The sequence below is a fragment of the Eurosta solidaginis genome, chromosome 4 (genome assembly GCF_040869045.1).
Source record: "Eurosta solidaginis isolate ZX-2024a chromosome 4, ASM4086904v1, whole genome shotgun sequence".
Taxonomy (NCBI): Eukaryota; Metazoa; Arthropoda; class Insecta; order Diptera; family Tephritidae; genus Eurosta; species Eurosta solidaginis.
In genome coordinates this window covers 278,122,732-278,140,829 of record NC_090322.1, presented here as the reverse complement: position 1 = coordinate 278,140,829, position 18,098 = coordinate 278,122,732, and the positions used below count along the sequence as shown (strand labels likewise).

Sequence of the window (18,098 nt, the reverse complement as noted above, 5' to 3'; positions counted from 1 at the left end):
AATTTGTGCACGTAGTTGTGGCTGGCGATTTTGTAGCCGAAACAACTAGTAACTTCTGGAAATCGAAGAGCCTAGAAGTATGCAGCATAAACTATAAAAGCGGTGCAGGCGAGTAAGAAGTAATTCAGTTTGATTTGAGTTGTCAAGCAGTTTGATTAACACGATATCTAGCGAGCAATAGCAGTATTATTTTGAATAGTGGAGTTTCATTTGAGCTATCAGTTTGGTTATTAAGCTATTCGTTGCACAGTTTGAGTGTTATTGTGAAGCATTTTAATAAAGGCCATTTTTCCATTATTCAATATTGGAGTTATTTATTCAACAGTTTTGTGATTCGAACTTAGCAGAGGATTGCAAATAAGAGGATTTGCAGTAAATTCGTTACAATAGTAATTTTCCAAACGAAAAAATTGCATGTAAAATTCAAAAGTTTTTGAAATCAAAGGGTTAAAAATTTGTTTCATTTAACGCAAGATTTTCTTCAGAAAAGAGAGAACTGTCAAGATTACTATTACTTTATTTAATATATTTTGAACGAAAGACCCTGTAAAAATTAGAAATTGAAATATATCAAAACGAAATATTTCTAATACCTTTATGACACTAATTTACATTGTGGATAAGACAAGTGTGATCTTCTGCATAGACGTTAAAATTACAAATAGAACCGATCACCTGATTTTTAATTGACTATCGATGTCCCATTCTGTATCTCTCTTTCTTTCAATCTAATTCAATAAAAACAAACGAGCCAGTTTGTATTTCGATAGGTTTTTTTGACATTCGGTCGTTTTTTCTTTGTTTTTTCTGGAAATTTTGTGGATAAATATATTGCGAAAATCAAATATAAACAATAACATGTCAAAATCATTTATTTTGGGGGAATATTTGTCTCGCTTTCTCTTGTTGCCAATTGTTTTTGCATTTTGACTTTCCGATAACTGTTTAATATAAAAACAAGTAAGGAAGGCTAAGTTCGGGTGTAACCGAACATTACATACTCAGTTGAGAGCTGTGGAGACAAAGTAAGGGAAATCACCATGTTGTAAAAGGAACCTAGGGTAACCCTGGAATTTGTTTGTATGACATGTGTATCAAATGGAAGGTATTAAAGAGTATTTTAAGAGGAAGTGGGCCATAGATCTATAGATGGACGCCATTTAGGGATATCGCCATAAAGGTGGACCAGGCCTGACTCGAGAATTTGTTTGTACGATATGGGTATCAAATGAAATGTGTTAATGAGTATTTTAAAAGGGCGTGGGTCTTAGTTCTATAGGTGGACGGACGCCTTTTCGAGATATCGCCATAAACGTGGACCAGGGGTGACTCTAAAATTTGTTTGTACTATATGGGTATCAAATGAAAGGTGTTAATGAGTATTTTAGAAGGGACTGGGTTGACTCTAGAATGCGTTTGTACAATATGGGTGTCAAACGAAAGTGTAATAAGTGTTTTAAAAGGGAGTGGGCCTTTGTTCTATGGGTGGACGCCTTTTCGGGATATCGCCATAAACGTGGACCAGGGGTGACTCTAGAATGCGTTTGTACAATATGGGTATCAAATGAAAGGTGCTAATGAGTATTTTAAAAGGGAGTGGGCCTTAGTTCTATAGGTGGACGCCTTTTCGAGATATCGCCATAAAGGTGGAACAGGGGTGACTCTAGAATTTGTTTGTACGATATGGGTATCAAATGAAAGGTGTTAATAAGTATTTTAAAAGGGCGTGGGTCTTAGTTCTATAGGTGGACGCCTTTTCGAGATATCGGCATAAAGGTGGACCAGGGGTGACACTAGAATTTGTTTGTACGATATGGGTATCAAATGAAAGGTGTTAATGAGTATTTTAAAAGGGCGTGGGTCTTAGTTCTATAGGTGGACGCCTTTTCGAGATATCTCCATAAAGGTAGAACAGGGGTGACTCCAGAATTTGTTTGTACGATATGGGTATCAAATGAAAGGTGTTAATGAGTATTTTAAAAGGGAGTGGGCCTTAGTTCTATAGGTGGATGCCTTTTCGAAATATCGCCATAAAGGTGGGCCAGGGGTGACTCTAGAGTTTTTGTGTACGATATGGGTATCAAATGAAAGGTGTTAATGAGTATTTTAAAAGGGCGCGGGCCTTAGTTCTATAGGTGGACGCCCTTTCGAGGTATCGACATAAAGGTGGACCAGGGGTGACTCTAGAATTTGTTTATACGATATGGGTATCAAATGAAAGGTGTTAAAGAGTATTTTAAAATGGAGTGGGCCTTAGTTCTATAGGTGGATGCCTTTTCGAGATATCGCCATAAAGGTGGGCCAGGGGTGACTCTAGAATTTTTTTGTACGATATGGTTATCAAATGAAAGGTTTTAATGAGTATTTTAAAAAGGCGTGGGCCTTAGTTCTATAGGTGGACGCCTTTTCGATATATCGACATAAAGGTGGACCAGGGGTGACTCTAGAATTTATTTGTACGATATGGGTATCAAATGAAAGGTGTTAATTAGTATTTTAAAAAGGAGTGGGCCTTAGTTCTATATGTGGACGCCTTTTCGAGATATCGCCATAAACGTGGACCAGGGGTGACTCTAGAATGTGTTTGTACGATATGGGTATCAAATTAAAGGTATTAATGAGGGTTTTAAAAGGGAGTAGCCCTTAGCGGTATATGTGAAGGCGTTTTCGAGATATCTACCAAAATGTGGACCAGGGTGATCCAGAACATCATCTGTCGGGTACCGCTAATTTATTTATATATGTAATACCACGTACAGTATTCCTTCCAAGATTCCAAGGGCTTTTGATTTCGCCCTGCAAAACTTTTTCATTTTCTTCTCCTTAATATGGTAGGTGTCACACTCATTTTACCAAGTTTTTTTCTAAAGTTATATTTTGCGTCAATAGACCAATACAATTACCATGTTTCATCCATTTTTTCGTATTTGGTATATAATTATGGCATTTTTTTCATTTTTCGTAATTTTCGATATCGAAAAAGTGGGCGTGGTCATAGTCGGATTTCGGCCATTTTTTACACCAATACAAAGTGAGTTCAGATAAGTACCTGAACTGAGTTTAGTAAAGATATATCGATTTTTGCTCAAGTTATCGTGTTAACGGCCGAGCGGAAGGACAGACGGTCGACTATGTATAAAAACTGGGCGTGGCTTCAACCGATTTCGCCCTTTTTCACAGAAAACAGTTACCGTCGTAGAAGCTAAGCCTTTACCAAATTTCACAAGGATTGGTTAATTTTTGTTCGACTTATGGCATTAAAAGCATCCTAGACAAATTAAATGAAAAAGGGCGGAGCCACGCCCATTTTGAAATTTTCTTTTATTTTTGTATTTTGTTGCACCATATCATTACTGGAGTTGAATGTTGGCATAATTTACTTATATGCTGTAAAGATATTAACTTTTCTTTTAAAATTTGAATTTTAAAAAAAATTTTTTTAAAAAGTGGGCGTGGTCGTTTTCCGATTTTGCTAATTTTTATTAAGCAGACATAAAGTAATAAGAGTAACGTTCCTGCCAAATTTCATCATGATATCTTCAACGACTGCCAAATTACAGCTTGCAAAACTTCTAAATTACCTTCATTTAAAAGTGGGCGGTGCCACGCCCATTGTCCAAAATTTTACTAATTTTCTATTCTGCGTCATAAGTTCAACTCACCCACGCTTAATGCGTATTTGGTAATGAATTATCGCACTTTTTCGATTTTTCGAAATTTTCGATATCGAAAAAGTGGGCGTGGTTATTGTCCGATATCGCTCATTTTAAATAGCGATCTGAGATGAGTGCCCAGGAACCTACATACCGAATTTCATCAAGATACCTCAAAATTTACTCAAGTTATCGTGTTAACGGACAGACGGACGGACGGACGGACATGGCTCAATCGAATTTTTTTTCGATACTGATGATTTTGATATATGGAAGTCTATATCTATCTCGATTCCTTTATACCTGTACAACCAACCGTTATGCAATCAAAGTTAATATACTCTGTGAGCTCTGCTCAACTGAGTATAAAAATTATACTTTTAACGACGCATTGCATATTATTTTTTGATATTTTACAATTGTCATATGCTTGGCTGTTGTTGTTCATGTGGACGAAAACGATAAGGACTCCTATGAGAAACTAGAAAAGTCATACGATGACTGCCCTGCTGAGCCACTTTAGCGCCAGGGTTGGCAAGGAAGGGCCCTACATTCGGAAAACTGTGCCTCCACGATGTTACATCTTCCAACGGGTTGAGGCTTTTTGACTCCATCGCGGCTCGAAGGAGAGTTTGCCGCCGAAAAGCTGCTCACGAAGCAGCCAGCAAATAATCTGACGAGCAGTGCAAGCATATTTCTCTCCCATTACGTACTGCCGCTGCTGACGCTATAGATTTCCAGCGACCCCCAAAAACTACTGGTAAGGTAAGACGAGAAAGACTGAAGCCTAAAGTCAACGAACTGATAGGAACTTATAAGTGCGGCGTCAGACATGGTAAATCTACTATCGACCAAATCTTTCAGACGCTTCAGATTTTGGACACTCACCGTCTTTTTGTCAAGTTCTAAGTAACCTTTGACTGGGCGAAAAGAAGTTATTTGTATGCTGCTTTGTTTGAATTAAAGTTCACTGCAAAGTAAATACGGCCAAATGACGCTGAGCAGCCCCACCAGCTCCGTAGGGATTAGGAAGGACCTCTCCTAATTCTTGTAGCACAACTATGCCGTGATGGCAGAATCTGCTATAAGAGCGTACTGGCGTATTGAAAAGTAAATCCCTATCACGTCGAACAGAAATCACGCTCTACTCGCTTGATGTATAACTCGGAATCATGGCCGGTGTCGTGAGAAGATGAGATGGGAGTGCTTGACAGAAAAGTTCTCCTTGATGCGAACCGCGAGTTTCGAAAGATATATGATGAGCTTAACGCAGATATAGAGATAGTGCAGCGAATAAAGCTGCAAGGCTTCGCTGGCTGGGTCATGTTGGTATATTGAAGCAGAGGAGGAGGAGGAGACCTCCACTGAGTTGGGGGAGACAGGTGCTCAAATTAATGATTATGATGTTGTCTTTTAGTTAGTTAGTTGACAAACAGTGTAAAAATAATCACATTTGACATTTTTCGCTCATTGCCATGCAAAAGTTGTTGGCTTTTTTTCAGAGAAAAGAAACAGATAATAGTTCACATTAGTTTATTGAGGACCAACTTATTTTTACCTTGCCGTTGGCTTATATTTCTGCTGGAATGTTAGTTCTCAACTTGAGATGTAATGACTAAAGCCAAAATGTTTTTTGGACAATATTACTTAAGTAATTATCTCATAGTACTCGGTAGTATTTCGATATTTTGATGTAATTAGTATAATAATTTTTGTTTGTTTGTTTGTTTGTATGTTGTAGTGCAAATACTCAAATGGACAACGATGTCACACCAGTCTATTTGGCAGCGCAAGAAGGTCACTTGGAAGTGCTAAAGTTTTTAGTGCTTGAAGCAGGCGGTTCTCTCTACGTACGTGCACGCGACGGAATGGCGCCGATACATGCAGCTTCACAAATGGGCTGCTTGGACTGCCTCAAATGGATGGTAAGTATTTGCAATACACTCAAATATTTTCTTATACTTATGTAAGTTCAAATTTTATGAACAACCAAAATTGAAAATAAATTGAAAAACTAAACAAATAGTTGAAAACTCTTTGACGCTAATATATTTTCACCTCCTTGGCGTATTTACATTAACGATTTGTTCACGTTGCTTCGCTTTGACAGCGTCTTAAGATAGTAGTGAAACACCCTGGCGCTCTCTTTACTCTTTCTTTTTCTCCATTCCCTTTACTCATTTCCTTTCTCCTCCTCAACCTCTATCGTCTTCTTCTTCGTACTCTTGTTATCTTCCTCTATTTTGCTCCGCTGCTTTGTGGAAAATCCCCTTCCTCTCTCTCTCAGCCTTCATATCACTCCCCCTACAACGAACGAGTTATAAAAATATCAGTAAAATATGACAACAAATATTCATATTCGTATTATTGTGGATGGCGGCCACCGTGGTGTGATGGTAGCGTGCTCCGCCTACCACACCGTATGCCCTGGGTTCGAACCCCGGGCAAAGCAACATCAAAATTTTAGAAATAAGGTTTTTCAATTAAAAGAAACAACTTTTCTAAGCGGAGTCGCCCCTCGGCAGTGTCCGAGTGTATTTGTGCCATGAAAACTCAGTGAAAACACATCTGCCTTACAGATGCCGTTCGGAGTCGTCATAAAACATGTAGGTCCCGTCCGACCAATTTGTAGGGAAAATCAAGAGGAGCACGACGCAAATTGGAAGAGAAGCTCGACCTTAGATCTCTTCGGAGGTTGTCGCGCCTTACATTTATTTTTTTATTTTTATTATTGTGGATTAATTATTACAGATATAGGCCATATGTATGTTACAACTAGTGGTGGGATTATTTCCGAATTATATTCGAATAAACGAATAAATTTATTCGTTGCAAATAATTCGAATAATATTTATTCGAATTTTTTATTCGTTTATTCGAATTCCTTTTTCGAATAGTACTATTCGAATAGTAAAATAAAAAAAATTTGTTTATCTTACGCTCATGCCTTGTACATATGAGCATGCACATGTATGTACACATACATATATTTATGTGTGTATAGATGCATATGTTCATATATACTACGTTCCACTGGTGCGTAAACCAGATACGGATAGAAATTTAACATGCAAATGCAACAACAACGTTGTGATCCTCATATTTATCTGGTTCAATTTCTGATCCGTATAGCAGTTCTGTTCGTTTCGTTTCCTGTAGTCGATTTTTTGACAGCTAACCATTTTTGAGTTGGTAGCACTCGTGGCTCAACTATATGGTTGGCTCATCTCTACAGCAACAACATACCTTTGTTCACATTGCCAAAATCAGCGTGTTGGTGTTAGACGAATGGAATGGAATGAAAACATAAAACTTAGCAGTATTTGTATGTAGTAAGAAAATTTTGTAAATTCATTGGTTTCATTTTAAGTTTGCCATCTCCTTCTGACAAACCCTACTTCAGTGAAATGAAAAAAATTAAATCGGCTGGTGAGATGAGCCATTGTAGCACTGACCTAAATATGTGTACATTTGTGTATACGTAAAAGAGTTCGCCATATTTAAAAGCAAAAACACTGAAAGAGTAAACAACTTGATGAAGGAAAATAAATAGTTTGCTTACGTGCGAAACTATTTAAATGTTAATAATTCTATCAGTATCTTAAAATTGCTGCCAGCTCTCATAAAGTTGATCCAGATCGTTCCAATGAGATTTGAGCCAGAGCCAGAGCTCGATAAACCAATGGAACGGCCGTATAGTTTTGTTTGTTTGGGGTTGCTTTGTTAATATTCATTTATTTAGTTATATATACGTAACCAAAGTTATGCTTGAGTCTTAAGCTAGAAATATCGGGGTTGTTATCCACTGTACTGATTATAGAACTTTTTTTATTAGTAAACAAGTGTGTAAATGTAGATGTATTTTAATAGGATTAATATGGTAGGAATTTTTGTTTCCCATATACATACATACATACATATGTATGTAAGTTGTATGGAAAAATTTTGTTTTGATATCTTTTGGTTTGTATAAACATCTAATTGGTCACCATTAAAAAAATATATATACATGTTGTCAACATTTCTTGCGAAGTCTGATGATTCAAACGTTATTTAAGGTTAATGTTAACTTAATTGAAAACTTTGAAAAAAAAATGTCATAAAATAAAGTTTCAAGCAATCGATTTTAAACGTAATAAAATTCTAGTGGAACTAGTGACTTATTTTCAAAAACGAATTCCTGTCTGTTTTTTCCGCTCCTTAAAATTTTGATTGTCCTTGAACACGTTAAGCGCTGTAATATAAATACGCAAATGTGCATATATGCATTTTCTAACATATGTACATGTTGTATTCTTGCAGATTCCTTTGAAATTAGATTCATATACAAGTGCATGTGGCTATCTCTATATATACATAGGTAGATATGTAAATTCAAGAAACTGCGCAAAGGGTGATATGAAATAAAAGTCCCACCTACTTACATATATATATGGGAAACAAAAATCCCTACCATATTATTTTTATTAAAATACATGTACATTTTTGTATGAACATTTACACACTTGTTTACTAATAAACAAAGTTCTATGATCTCTATGATCAGTCATTGGATAACGACCCCGATATTTCTAGCTTAAGACTCAAGCACAACTTTGGTTACGTATATTTAACTAACGCCCCGATTCCGAGCGTTACCGGTAAAATAATACCCAGAACATTATGTAACCGAATATCGTTACCAGTTCTTTTATCCGCGATTCTGGCCCAAGTGGTAACGCTGTCCTCAGCGAAAAACTCACCAGCGTCTGTGGAGAAATTTGAAAGGTAGTTTTTTTCGCTTTCACGGTTGCCACTTTGGCCCATTTGGACAAAAAATGGTCCCTTCCAAACCCATTTAGTCCGCTGGTCCCTTTTCTTCAATTTTGGTCGTTTCTAGGCAGTAGCCACGATTGGTACTTTTCCTTCTTTTTCACTCAGGTAAAAATTCACAATATTGCTCAAAAATTTGCCACACTTTCGTTAGCCCCATATAATTTTGAATTTACTTCAATGGAACTCTCACCATAAAAAATTGCTCAGTCAATAAAATGTACCAGAACAATAATATAATTTATTTTATGCCGGGCATTAAAAAGAAAAGTGTTGGCAAACACATTGTCGTTAATTGTTGATGAAATAACTGACTAATCAAAAAAACCTCTTGTTTTATAATAATATTAATAACGGCTAGATATTTCGATCGGTTAAGGCTTGGTTTCCTCGAAAGCGGTGCCCCTATATAGTGGCCGTTACATAGCGGTAGAGTACATTGTCAAAAATATTGCAATGTAAAAGTAATTATGTGGAAACTAAGAAGACGGTGAAGTTCACCGTGATGCAATATAGCGGCAGGGCATAAAACAACCCTGCCATCATGACGGTAGAAACTCGTTCGTCATCGTTTTTTCCCACCGCTATTGTCAAAGCGGTGAATATTTTGTCAAATATTTTAAATTATTTATAAAATAAACAACATTTTTGAATTGAAATTTCATTCTTGTGAGTTTATTAAAAGAAAAATTATAAAGAAACTTAAAAAGAACATGAAAAAATGTAAAATTAACTTTTGCAACTCGTCTGCCGTAACAGTTGCGTTGCCGCTTGAGTATACCGGCTGCTCTTTAGCGGTCGTAACATAGCGGAACCGCTTTTGGAGGAAACCAAGTCTTTATAAAACACTATGTAAAATATATGAAAATAAAAATTGCTTCCCGCCTAGGATAGCTTATAGCGAGCACTCTGCCGTGAGCCTCATACTTACATAAAGTACATAATGTAAACAAATATGTACAGCAAGAGGCAACACTTTTTTACTATTATATTTACATATTTACGCTTACAATTCTTTATTTTTCAGTTTTGCCATTTTCTAAACAACAGCTATTGTGTGGTTATTTGGATGTAACCACCTACTTTTGTGGGTAAAAAATTATCCGGTTACTTTCGCGGGTAGAATACCAAAAGGGTGGAAAAGTTGCCATATGATTTCGTTACCGTGCTGAAGAATGTTGTTACCACACTAGAATCGGGGCATATGCACATATGCATCTATACACACATAAATATATGTATGTATACATACATGTGCATGCTCATATGTACAAGCCATGAGCGTAAGATAAACAGATTTGTCTACTTTACTATTCGAATAATATAGAAAGGAATTCGAATAAACGAATAAAAAGTTCGAATAAATATTATTCGAATTACGAATACCTGGCGAATAAAAGAAATTATATTATATTTATATGAGTTTGCCGGGGATTGCCCGTATCGCTTTAAATGTTGTAAAGTTTTTCCCAATTGCCTTCCTTCGCATATATTAGCCGTGTTTTTTAACACGCGTATATCCGTTTACGCTTAAACTTTATATTGACTGCTAAGAGACAAACTATAAATACACCTCTGAAATTGCTGCGCATAAATTTTGTCCTACTAAATTTCAATACGCATTATACTCAGATGTAACTGAAATATGTGTCTTTGTTTCACCCTCTACACTAATTCTATGTATTCTATGTGTGTCCACAATTCATCGCAACTGATTCAGCTATATGTTATACCCTATGGCCATCAGAGCGTTGCGTCTCCGCTTTTCGGTACACCCTGTTGCTGTAGCTAGTTGTTTAACCACAGCCGCTAGATGGGTCTCCTAAGCATTATCTAAGCGAAGATAGGCGTTTTTTTACACGCGCAAACGAAACGTATACGCGCGTGTTAAAAAACACGGCTATTATCTTTCACACATCACATAATTCGTATGTAGTTATGTATTAAAGTTATGCATATTTGTAAGGCGGTTTTCGGAGAAACTTGGTATTGCTGGTTTTTTAACGGCGGTGATCACGACACGATGAAGATCGAACAGCGTTGCCAAAAGTAAAATATTGCATACAAATAACTGATAATAAAATTTTACTATGGCAACTCTGATAAAATGAAACCGCGCACTGGTTTTGTCCCTGCAAAAACGCTCCACGTCCTTTCACTAGTCATTTTACGGTCATTGTGACTTTTCCCAGCGGTTATATTCATAGTCACATTTGTATGGGCGTGATTAGGTTTTATGACCAAATTTTCCGTTTCGTTCCTATTAATGTGATCGTGCATTCCGCTCCCACTTATAGGATGTGAGCATAGTACTGTGCTGCTCACACACGTCACAATGCTCGTCAAATGGCGGTCATATTCTCCGTCATTTCACTCTACATTTTCGAGTCATTTGACAATCAATTTTACGGCGGTTTTACCATTTATATAACCGCCATATAACATGAATTTTACCTGCAGAATTACTTTACCTGGAGCAGCCATATGAATAAAATATGAACCAAAATAATTGAATTTTCAATATTTATTATTTTCAATATTATTATATACATATGTACATGAAATTGGAACTTATATTAATACAGTTCATATAAAAAAGAAGTAGGTACTTTAATAATAAATAAACTCGCTTAATTGGTTTTTGTTTTCCAATTGAAATCTTTTCTAAGCGAGCAGAAAATAATTTTAAGCTTTAGAAAAACCCCCAATTATTTGAATAATCTACAACTTAAAGCTTAGTAGAAATTCAGATTAGGTTTACTCTTTTTTCAGATCAAGAATATTCAAAGGTGTCGTGGAATCCGATTGCTGTCGTAATTGATGAACTTAAAAATGTACGACTAGTAATTGAGTCAGACTTATTATTGTTCTAAATCTAATCATTCAAGCAATAATTCTCCAACCCTTAGCAGGAGTATTGATTGGTTTCACATCTAATTCCGACAGCAATCGTATCACATCCCTTATTATATATGTACGTGATATTGCAACTTAAATTAATACTGTTGATATAAAGAAAAGTAAATACTTTAATAATAAACTCTCTTAATTGGTTTTTGTTTTCCAATTGAAATCTTTTCCTGTGCAAGCACATCGCTAACCTGTGTTGGCAAAAGATATGATTATACTGTCTTCGATAGATAGTCGGACGAGCCGCTACTCGGCGAAGTAGTGATGACCGTTGTGTCGGTGGCAGCTGTTACAACAGCAGTTTCTAACTTTACACCATCCGTACAGTGTGATGAATGCTTCACTGCCTTTTTCAATTGCTTGGCGCCAGCAATTTTTGCTGTTTGTAAAGCTTTAGCTGTAATGCAAATATATAGATGGGTTAAAGTGGTTTTCGTATGTTATTCAACAACTCACCCTATACCATCATCACAGCCTCCTCATCGATTTTGAATATGTGTACTGTTTCAGTATTGAGACCCAGATCGTTTGGTGCAATATTTTCGATTTGATGAATATGTATACTATCCGTTAGGCAGACAATTAGGTGCAATCGATTCATTCATATACTGTGGTTATTTGAGCCGTAGACGCAATGGCAGATATTTTGCTTCTTTTTGAAGTGTAACATTTGTAAACAGTTGGGTTTCTCTGCTGTCACCATCACCACTAGAGAGCTATTGAAGAAACGCCCGACCAAGATAATATGTGAGATTTACACGCATAGATTTCTTCCACCTTTTCACAGTTATTAATGGAGAAAATGCGAAAGCCATATTTACCATCCAATACCGAAATAGAACTGTAGAGGAAGAAACATTTTATAAAACTTAATAAAATCAAAAAATGATAGTTGTGCTAAAATGGGGTAACGTATTGTATGTTAAAGTATAGCGAAGTCTCAGCGGCTTTGTCCTGGTGAAAATTGAGTTTGAATAGGTTTTATTCTTCATTCTTAGAAACATGTACGATGGTACCTGGTACGATATTAAAAATCCTCAACGCTTTTTTTGCTATAACTTAAAAAAACTTATATTCAAACTTCTGCTTAACTTCTACATATCAATAGCTACCTTTACCACCAGGAGTCACTACTGCTTCTACGCCTATGCTATTGTTTCCTACATCGATGAGCTTTGTAATAAAATAAACAGCTATCTCCCCAATCTCTCCAGTTTTGTCGCCTCGCGAAACCTGATATTGTCACCAACCAAATCATCGGTGACCTTATTTAAAACATGACCGCGCCAAATGTCGACCATATGGCATTACCCTACCGACTGTCTTACACCCTAAAATTTTGGGTGTGACTTTCGATCAGGATCTACATCTTGGAGAGCATGCACTAGCAATTGTAACGAAAATCGTCGTTGGTGTGAGGGCTTAGCCGATCTCCATAGCGCCCGACTATGAGGAGGAGCTGTTTAGGACTGACATCTACGGCGTTTCGCCTCATAGGAGGGCGGCGGGATGTCGGTGACCAAGAACTGCCAACCCCCTAATCCAGGGTGTTATGAGGACCGTGCCTATTGGACGATTTGTAGCCAGGGGATAAATTCGGCTATATTCGAACGGAGCCTTCCCGATACCGGACCACCTCGTGAAGTATTGATGGCCTTACCACAGTAAGGGGCGCTGCTGTGGCTGACGGTTCTTTCCCCGTATGTAATACTGGACCGCTGAGCCCGCCTTGTCGGGCTGGTGGTCGTACGACCAAGATGAACGACTCATTACCTAATTTTCATAAGGACGATGATAAGAAGAGGACTGAGCCGCAAGCCAAGGACGACAAATACACATTAAGCGACGCGTCGGACTCGGGGAGCGAGAGTAGTGCTGATTCAATGAACTCCGTGTTGGAGAAGCACACAAATGAAAAAGGAGTAGAAGAGTGGAAAAGGGTACGGAGCAAAGAGGTCTCTCGAAGTACCGTGCAGTACTAAGAATTGTACAATACTTGGGAGCAGTGGTGGACCCAACAGAAGAGGAGATCGAGCGCTTGGCATGGGCTCATGAGGCGGTAGAAGTAGGTCGAAGCCAGTTCAAAAGGTTTGCTGCGAGAAACCCTCGGCTCTGCAACCGGTATGAGGAGGAAGAAGCGTCGAATGGCAGAATGAAAAGGCAACGTTCGGCGGAAGGCGACAAGCCTGCTTTCAAGAGGCAGAAAGGGCCCAGTCCCAGAGCCGCGACGCAGGGCAGTCCCATAGACAAGACAAGTAGGCCCAAAGCTGTAAGACAGATGGGCCCCAATAGCGAGGTAGCAACTACCTCGAAGGCTGCGAGTCAGAGGGAAGTTCCAACTATGGAAGTAGGAGATAAGCCAAAGGGAGATAACGCTAAGACTCCGACTTTCTCGGAGGTGCTAAAGGGAGCTAAGACTCTGGCTTTCTCGGAGGTGCCAAAGGGAAATAACACTAAGACGCCGGCTTTTCCCGAGAAGATGAGTGATGTGGCAAAGCAGCCACTGACTGTGGCGCTGGTTGATCGTAGCAGTCCTTTCGAACAGATGACTAGTGAAAGGTGGAGATCTGTAGAAAAGGAGCTTATTAGCTTAATGCTTAAGATGATGCGGGAATAACCAAGTAAGCTCCTTCCAACCTTTGATTCGGGGGATGGTATAATGGTATGAAAATGATAGCGTGCGACAACATCGCGAGCTTGCGGTGGCTGGAGGAAGCGGTTCCAAACCTCCAAAGGCAGGGCACGAACGCGCGTTTTGCGATGGTGGATAAAGCTAAATCCCCAAGGTACCAAAAGTTAAGGTATGGATACCATGCGTGATGAAGTCGGAGGATACACTGCGACTTTTGCAGAATCAGAATTCGAACATACCGACACAGGATTGGAAGGTGCTTACTGTATCTCGGCCTACGGAGAAAGGTCAGTTATACATCTTCCAAATAAACAAGCAGGCGGAGGATATATTGTACGCGCAGCTTGGAAAAATGTCCTTAGGTACAGGCAAAATTTATATGCGACTCAGGAAAAGAAACCGCGGGTATTAAAGTCCTAACACGCTGGACGTGGGCGAAGTCGAAAAGGACTTCAAAAGCCTAAGGGAAAAAAGACAGGTGGAGGTAGCCCACGTCACCCCGAATGTGTTAGAATGGGACCAACAGCCAGATGGTGCTGTGAGTCGCACAGAGGAACACCCGGCACAACAGGTACAAGAGGCTGAAGGGGGCTTCGAATACACTAAACCAAAAGGGCTAGGGGAGGACGACGACGTCACGATGAAGGTGCTGGAGGGGGACAAACAGCCCATTGGTGCTGCGAGTCCTACAGATAAACCTCCAACACAGTAAAGTAGCGTCGAGCGTACTCCTCCTCCTAACGCGCTGATCCAGGAGCCGTGGCTTCCATCGGGAGGAAAGGTTACTGGACTTAGCGCGCGCGGATTTGGCGTTTACTATGCGCAAACGGAAGGACGGGACGGGTGCGAGTTGTAGTAATGGTAAACTGCATTCATATATGCTGCCTAATTACACTACTTAGGATCTCGTAGTGGTGGGAAATCGCCGGGCTCAGATGGTACATGTCCGGCCATGCTACAAGTTTCAAGTAGGGCGGTCGTGGGATGGCTTAAAATAATATTCGATGGGTGCATAAACTGAATCATGTACCGCACTCTTGGAGAACTGCTCGTGTAGCTTTCCTACCAAAGGCGGGGAAGATCGGTCACGTGTATCCCAAAGATTATAGACCCAATAGCAGAAATGATGTTATTTCTGCTCAAAACCTTTCAGAGGCTGATAGATGTGTACATAAAGTCCAACGTGGATGAAAAGCTGCTCTCCACAACACAACAGGCGTACACCAAAGGCAAGTCAGTATACACCGCATTGCATAGGGTGGTAATAAGCATAGAAAAAGCCCTGGAATATAAGAAATAAGCTCTAGAAGTATTCTTAAGCATTGCTGGGGCTTTCTAAATGGGCGATTATTGATGGTCTTAATTACGTTAAAGTACATCCAGCCTTACCCAGATGGATCAACTGCATGTTAAACTGCAGTAAGATTACATCGCAATGGGGATTGTACGCGGCCACGAAATTAGTGGACAGGGGCACTCCGCAGGGAGGGGTGCTATCACCTCTGCTGTGGACGCTGGTCATTAACCAACTGCTTAGGGGATTCTACGAGGGACCAGAAAAACTTACGGTTTACGCAGATTACGTTGCATATGGTCTTGTTTACAAAGAGGTACAAGGTCCCTAATTAGACCAGGCCTAAGTTAGGAGGGGCGACCCTACGGGAGAAACCTTGCACAAAATATCTAGGAATGATCCTAGACAGTAAGCTGCCATGGAAGCTCAACGTGGAGGAGAGGGTGAGGAAGGCTTCAACGGCACTTTATGCATGTAAAAGAATGCAAAAGAACCGGCATATACGATCAGAAGGAACTCGATGACGATGCCTCAAAACTAACAACCAAAAGCAATAATTATTTTTTGGGATTTGGACACAATGTTGTTGATGTTTTTGTAGCGATAAGGTTGCTCCCCGAAGGCTTTGGGGAGTGTTATCGATGTGATGGTCCTTTAGCCGGATACAGATCCGGTACGCTCCGGTAACACAGCACCATTAAAGTGCCAGCCCGACCATCTCGGGAACGATTTATATGGCCATATTAAACCTTCAGGCCATCCCTCCCTCGTTGCCATTGTTTAACATAGTGCAAATACACTAGCGATTCGTCTCTGATCCGCATCGAAAGTTCGTTTCGTAATAGAGAATGAGGCCCTAAGATTTTTTTTAATTTGTATTTTGACTTACCAGCAACAACAGAATCATGTTTAATTGTACGCCGCACAAGCATTATAGCATCATGTAACGAAGCTCAGTTTCTTCCAAAAATTGTTCAACACTGCCACGTAAAATCAATGTACTTGTTCTAGCATTAACGCAACCTTTAAATAATTATAAACTATAAAAATGAAATTAATGCCAAACCTTGGAAAATGTTGAAACGTTCACCACCAACAAAATGCAAAAACTTTTCATCCTCCTCCCGTGACCATTCTGTCTTCTTTATGCTAGGCTCAAGCCATTCGTACCAGCGTGCCTTACATTGCTTGGCAGATTTGCGGTGCAGCAGTGATGCAATACGTGACCACTGGTTTTTGCCATATTTCATTACAGCTGCTTTGAGGATTTCATCCTGAAAGTTATCAATTTAGTTAATAAACGGCCAAGAGTAACCAGTCGCGTCAAATGCTTACCTCAGTGTTTCTCCACACACCACCTTTTATCATAATTCGCGGCATGGTGCTATATAATTGTGAATTCCTTCGATGAGCACAAAAATTAAATCAAAAATTTTTGTCGAAATAAACAGCAAAAATCATTGTATATTAAAGACTTTGGGAAAATTTTAGAATAGCACCCCCCGAGTTCGGGGTAAAACTTTGTATCAAATGAAAGAAGGAGTCCTCCCGATCACAAATATATATATTTTAAAGTGCGCAAACTTATAATTTAAAAGTTATTTGTTGTTAAAGTTTGCAAATTTAGCAAATTTCTATAGCACTTTAAATTACAATTTACACATCTTTCAAAACCTTAATCCACATACATATCTATATAAATTGGCAACGATAAACTTAAATTGCATTTTAGTATATTTCACATTTCATTTTTGCATTGTTTTCACTTATTATAAATGCATGCATATATATATATATATATATATATATATATTTTATTGATGACATTACAAAGCTGTGCTGCCATATATATATACGTATACACATATTAAATTTGTATAGAAATTTGCAAACTTTAACACCTAATAACTTTTAAATTATAAGTTTGCGCACTTTAAAATATATATATATGTGATCTGGAGAACTCCCTCTTAATTCTAAATCTTTCCGGAGATATTTCATTTAAAACTCTCAAAATTTTCGACCACCAAATGTTTTGCTGTCTCTGCTGAATTAGAAATGGCGGATTTTTTTGCACGCAAAAATTACGTATTTTGCTATCCCTATAAAAATAATAGGTGCGAGAGAGCACGATACATTGTGGGAAAGCTAAATTTGTCAACATGCTATTTCATTTGGAGAATTTTTCATTCCAAATCGTCACCCCTGTCAAAAATTCGTGTGTCTGTGTGCATTTTTGGTCACACGATTTTTGCAGGGGTGTATACATACTATAGTACAGAGAAATATTAGTTTCTTTATTCACGCAAATGCTGAATAACATAAGAATATTCGTGGTATAAAATATAAAAGTTGTATTGCCCTTCTTCATTTACTTTCATTTTAAATTAAATTCACTCCGATAATTCTTTCCGACACAATTCCTCTTTAGTTCGTTGGCATATGATGCTCTGTGGTGCTCCATGGAGTGCTACAGTGAAAGTACTTTGGAAAGTACTCTCACATATGTACTCTATGGAATACTCACAAACAAATCGAGAGTGGGATGACCTACTCCTCTCCTAGGACATCGCAATGTTAATTGGAGCACATTTTTTGCATGAATACAGATTAGTTTTGGAACACTCCTATACTCCTAAAGGGGTATTCCTTACAATATTTATCGAGTACTCGAGTTTTTTGAAGGGTGGTCCCACCCCTAGTTACAACACTGCGCATGGCGATGGTTGCAAGCTAGGATGGGAACTTTAGTACCGCGTTGTGTGATTTTTTTTTTAAATATGCTATTCATATATTA

General features: G+C 38.5%; 2 protein-coding genes across 16 annotated transcripts in view; one reads left to right on the top strand and one right to left on the bottom strand.

The window, feature by feature from the left end:
* Nucleotides 1-18,098, top strand: part of f (forked) — a 231,506-nt gene that overhangs the window by 152,140 nt on the left and 61,268 nt on the right. For all 12 annotated transcript variants that reach the window (XM_067778484.1, XM_067778483.1, XM_067778490.1 and 9 more), the window contains one exon: nt 5,395-5,578. In XM_067778484.1, coding sequence (XP_067634585.1) covers nt 5,395-5,578 — 184 coding nt within the window. The remainder of the gene's footprint in view (nt 1-5,394; nt 5,579-18,098) is intronic.
* Nucleotides 11,211-17,011, bottom strand: LOC137249583 (cell division cycle 5-related protein-like). 4 transcript variants are annotated; one of them, XR_010952429.1, is made up of 5 exons: nt 16,637-17,011; nt 16,368-16,575; nt 16,191-16,324; nt 11,832-12,216; nt 11,211-11,772 (listed from the first exon to the last, which is right to left on the bottom strand). XR_010952429.1 is itself a non-coding variant. In XM_067781212.1 (4 exons), exons 1-3 carry the CDS (start codon nt 16,679-16,681, stop codon nt 16,233-16,235), a joined length of 345 nt encoding a protein of 114 aa, XP_067637313.1. In that variant the 5' UTR covers nt 16,682-17,011; the 3' UTR covers nt 12,861-12,940; nt 16,191-16,232. The 4 variants fall into 4 exon arrangements, 1 of the variants encoding a protein (XP_067637313.1); XR_010952430.1 differs by having other exon boundaries at nt 16,191-16,308; nt 16,637-16,996; XR_010952431.1 differs by lacking the exon at nt 16,191-16,324.